General features: G+C 34.7%; 1 protein-coding gene across 1 annotated transcript; it reads left to right on the forward strand.

Annotated features, from left to right (window-relative positions):
* The first annotated feature begins 683 nt into the window (after nt 1-683).
* On the forward strand, nt 684-4,697 carry LOC113284441 (beta-glucosidase 12-like). Its single transcript, XM_026533900.1, has 12 exons — nt 684-940; nt 1,022-1,091; nt 1,920-2,054; nt 2,150-2,227; nt 2,610-2,697; nt 2,771-3,026; nt 3,110-3,225; nt 3,330-3,550; nt 3,659-3,690; nt 3,776-3,878; nt 4,035-4,143; nt 4,407-4,697. The coding sequence occupies exons 1-12, from the start codon at nt 770-772 to the stop codon at nt 4,579-4,581; spliced, it is 1,554 nt and encodes a 517-aa protein (XP_026389685.1). The 5' UTR covers nt 684-769; the 3' UTR covers nt 4,582-4,697.
* The last annotated feature ends 403 nt before the right edge of the window (nt 4,698-5,100 follow it).

Below are 5,100 nucleotides of genomic sequence, written 5' to 3' on the forward strand. Positions count from 1 at the left end.
GAATCATACGGGTTTTGAGATTGGGTATGATTTTTGTACTCAATCTCAAATCGAGTATGTATTTACATACTCAATTTGAGATTGGGTACAAAAATCATACCCAATCTCAAAGCCCGTACAACTAAAATTCAGTCTCGTTTTGATTTTTTGTTTTAATTTGATTTTTTTTTTCTTTTCTTTTTTGATTTCATCACATAAACTTTGAGTTTTGAATGATTTTGAAGTTGATGGATTTCAAACGACATGGTTCTTTTTTTCCTGTAATTCATGTATTAACAGTCTGGGCAAATTGGTCTTTTGATACCTTTTAGACACCCCTTAACACACCATGTTGGATGGGTTTAAATTTAGTATACCCCAATTGATTTGGATATACCCCAATCTCGCCGGGTTGTTTTCGGTTGCCAAACATCTATAAGTGTGGTGAGAAAAATACCATAGGGATAAAACGGTTGAGGAACAAAACATGACTCTTTACTCCCATGTGCATTGGGAGTTTGGACCGACCCGATCATAGTTTGGCTGCACCCAATTCCATCTGATACCCAACTTGGGCGTCTGTAGAACATACAGTTTGGGACAAAACCCCAAATAGTCTGTAGCGTGTCTGTCGTTCTTATTTGAAAACATTGTCTTAACCCAAGTTAGTTGAATGATCGTTATCAACTTATCAAACATTCCAATATAAATACTGCAGCACCACTGGCATGAACATTTGCAACTCATTGCAGTGATCTGTTGGAGAGTACTTGAATTCTACTTCTACATCATGAAGAATGTGGGCTTAAGGGGGGTTCTCACTGGATTTCTAGTAATCCAGCTGGTTGCCTCTGTCTCATTAGTTCATTTCACAGAGGCCATCACTAACCCGCCGGAACAGTTTAATCGGAGTTGGTTTCCTGCTGGTTTCACTTTTGGAACAGCTTCTTCTTCATATCAGGTAATGCCCGCAAATTATTATCTATAGAAGGTTTTGTATTTTGAATTGAAATTCATCGTTTTTGTGGTTGCTAAAATGCAGTATGAAGGTGCGGCAAGTAAAGATGGTAGAGGACCAAGTATTTGGGATACTTTGACCCACAAATTTCCAGGTATCTCGATTTTAGTTTTTCTGATCAACAATGAATTTTATAAAACTAACAACCAATTTGCTAGAAGCACAAGTAGGCTACAGAAGTTGGAAGCAACAACAAAAAGTTGCTGCATTATTTTACTTCTAGACGTCGTGTGAAATTTACAGGGTACATGGATACCCGTACACTTTTTAAAAAAATAACTTTTCAGCTTAATTAAATCAAAAAATCTGGAATTAGACTGGGGACTGAATTTCAGGGCTTCTGTCAAAAGAAAGTGATTTTCTGGTGAACGAATTTTTTATTTTAATTTCGGAAATTATTTTTGTTTCTCATTGTCAAAAGTTGGTTGTTAAACTAACTTTTGACTTTTTGATTTAATTAAGTTGAAAAATAATTTCTTTTCTAGCACTAACCATGCTTTATAGCTAACGTGTTTGGAGTTTTAATTAAGCAAAAAAATTTTGTTTCTTGCTTTTGTCAATCCCAAGAGTTTGAAGTTTCGCTTTATAAAAGTAAATTTTTTTACTTCTAATTTATTCTAAAATTTTCTAACAAAATTTTAACTTTTCGACTTAATTAAATTAAAAAGTGACTTCAGAAAGTGTATCCAAATTCCAAACACCCTCTTACTCTACAAGCTAGAAGCAAAAACAATTTGCTTCATAAAATAAGTAACTTTTTTATTTCATTGCATTCCCAAACTAATTTTTGGCTTCTCCATTTAATCAAGTCAGGAAATGAATTTTTGGAATGTACCAAAACACCCTAGTAAGATAGATTATGTAAAGAGGATGCATAGTTGGTTTAACATGATGTTTGACATTTAATTCGACGGTGTAACAGAAAAGATACTTGATGGTAGCAATGGAGATGTAGCAGTTGACTCTTATCATCAGTACAATGAGGATGTTAAGATTATGCAAGAAATGGGATTGGACAGTTACAGATTTTCCATCTCTTGGTCCAGACTACTACCAAGTAAGAAATACACGTTCTTGGTCAAGAAATTTCACGAATGCTTTCCGATTGTTAAATTATTCTTTTATATTTACGTTATTTGAAAAAAATATCAGCCGGGAAATTAAGTGGAGGAGTGAACAAAGAAGGAATCAAGTATTACAACAACCACATCGACGAACTCTTATCGAAAGGTACGCAATCTTGATCCGCAACTCGCATTTTATCAAAAATCATTTAAGCACACTACAAGAAAATCTAGTTATTGCTACGTCATATATTGACACACCTTCAATATAGGTGTTGTAAAAGAAAATTTCTAGTCACAATAATTTTCAGCTGCAACTAAAAACTATAATTTACTGCTGCAAAATGATATTTTTGCCACACAATTGTAACAAAGAATGTGGCAAAAAGTATAATCACTTGTTGCAAGTGCAGCAAAAAACTTCTTGCTACATAGGCTATTGCGACACTAATAGGAGTTTATGCCATAACCATTGGGTGCTGCAATATATTAAGTTTGTTGTAGCACAAAAAATTTAAATGCAAATGATGAAATGAACAAGCTTGCAGGTGTACAACCCTATGTGACGCTCTTTCACTGGGATCTTCCCCAAGGCCTTGAAGATGCACATGGAGGATTTTTAAGCCCACACATAGTGTAAGCTTCGAACCGACACTTTTGATTTATGAAATTAGGAAATGTTAACATGCAATCGATTTGCATATACCAGGGATGACTTCAAGGATTATGCAGAGCTATGCTATAAAGAATTTGGTGATAGAGTTAAGCATTGGATCACATTAAACGAGCCATGGACATTTAGCAACGGCGGTTATGCATTAGGAAATTTTGCACCTGGCCGATGTTCAAAGTACGTAGACCCTAACTGCACTGTTGGTCATTCCGGAATTGAACCCTATTTGACTGGTCATTATCAGCTCCTCTCTCATGCTGCCGCAATTCATGTTTATAAGCTCAAGTATCAGGTATATTTTTACAGATATACTAAACAAGTGTAGCAGAGATAAATTTTTATGTTTAGATATGTTACATGTGAATATTGATGTAGGCATCACAAAAGGGAAAAATTGGAATCACATTAGTGTCTCACTGGATGGTGCCCTTTTCCAATGCTAAAAGTGATCGACATGCTGCCCTTCGAGCCCTCGATTTCATGTATGGTTGGTAAGTATGTCCACCCCTTAATAATCTTCCAAAACATCTAAAATTGATCCAAATTACATCCGCTAGTTTTTGGCAATTCATAAGATTTTCCTTTTATCTTTTAGGTTCATGGATCCATTAACATTCGGCCGATGTCCAATGAGCATGCAATCTTTAGTTGGAGATAGGCTACCAAAATTCAGTAAAGAAGAATCAGACATGGTCAAGGGTTCATTCGACTTCCTCGGGCTAAATTACTACACTGGAAATTATGCAGAACATGTTATGAACGCTAATAACGACATTAATCCTAGTTACACCACTGATGCTCAAGCTAAGCAAACTAGTAAGTTTTTTTTTCCCTTCTGGTTCATGATTTTTTATAAGTTCGACTGTCCGAGTTACATCATTTGTAGCTATATTAATAACATATTGCTGCTTTTCATTGTGACAGCCGACAGAAAAGGCATTCCCATCGGTCTTAAGGTTTGAGCTTACTTATTATGTATTTTTGTTGTAAAAGTTTCTTAATTGGAATGAAATTCTAATGGTTTGATTATCATATGTGCAGTCAGGATCTCCTTGGTTGCATGTGTACCCACAAGGAATAAGAAGTTTACCACATTACACAAAGCGAAAATACAAGAGTCCTATAGTTTACATTACTGAGAATGGTAAATAGATTAAAATGTACTATCATTGATTGCAAATTTTATGGTCCCGTCTGATGTTTCCGTTTGATCATATGGGTTTGAGTAGTTTAGTTATCTGTGGTGATTGCACGCGTATGCGATTTATTTATCTTTCGATGTTTATTGTGTTATTTCCAGGGATATCAGAGAAAAATGATCCTACATTATCATTGAAGGAAGCATTAAAGGACGACTTGAGGATCACTTACTATCATAGCCATCTCTATCAAGTCCAAAGAGCTATCAAGTAAGTTACACTCAAATCTCTGCTTCCCCTTTTGCCTAGCCAACCAAATTTAATGTTTCCCAAGAGTGGATACTTTTAACACTTTTCATGGTTCTATAAAACAGAAATAAATTACGTTTTCTTTCGGATTCAAGTCATTAGTATTATCATCCAATGAATCTTTACCACTATATTACAATAGATTGGTATTTTATTTATTTATAATTGTGCTGTTAATTTAGTGTTTTTTTTTTTCTTTTTTTTCTTTTTTGCAAATGATGCAGAGAGGGTGTTGACGTGAGGGGATACTTTGCATGGTCTTTGCTAGACAACTTCGAGTGGAATGCTGGCTACACAGTTAGGTTTGGGATCAATTTTGTAGACTATAAAGATGGGTTATTGAAGAGATATCCTAAATCTTCTGCTCTATGGTTCAAAAACTTCCTCAGAAAAACCTAGATGATCAATGCATCCATAAAATGCCACTTATGTATTATTTACAGAATAAATAAGAGCCAATGTATAATTCAGATTCTATGCAACAATAAATAAAAGGTTGAATTTCTATGTGATTTTTCTCTAATGAATTGTGTAGTTTGATATACTAGAAAATGGAGAGATGAAGTGTCTGAAAAATAAATAAAGAGAAATTGAGAAATATATGCCTATCCGAAACCCAGCTTACAAATATAGGCCTTTTTTTTTCAACTTTTCAAATATAGGTCTGTCTCCACTTTTCCATCCATCTTGGTTAAGTCCCATTATATTGTTACTGATTTACCCTTTACTCATTGACACGTTGACCTTCTTCATCATTTTTAAGGTTCATTGATCTCGGTTCAGGATTGTTTCACCATTTTCAGGTTCATTACATCATTTTCCAAAATGGTTCATCATTTGCAAGTTCAGAGTTTAGGGTTCAGGTTTTTGATTCAGGGTTCATGGTTCCCAAGTTACAGGGTATAGGGCTCAGTATTT

The sequence above is a fragment of the Papaver somniferum genome, chromosome 5 (assembly GCF_003573695.1).
Source record: "Papaver somniferum cultivar HN1 chromosome 5, ASM357369v1, whole genome shotgun sequence".
Lineage (NCBI taxonomy): Eukaryota > Viridiplantae > Streptophyta > Magnoliopsida > Ranunculales > Papaveraceae > Papaver > Papaver somniferum.

Coding starts and splice junctions, on each gene's coding strand:
- LOC113284441 (XM_026533900.1), top strand. CDS start 770: ATGAAGAATGTGGGCTTAAGGGGGGTTCTCACTGGATTTCTAGTAATC. Junction 2,055..2,149: donor TTGGTCCAGACTACTACCAA/GTAAGAAATACA, acceptor AAAAAATATCAG/CCGGGAAATTAAGTGGAGGA. Junction 3,226..3,329: donor CTCGATTTCATGTATGGTTG/GTAAGTATGTCC, acceptor TTTATCTTTTAG/GTTCATGGATCCATTAACAT.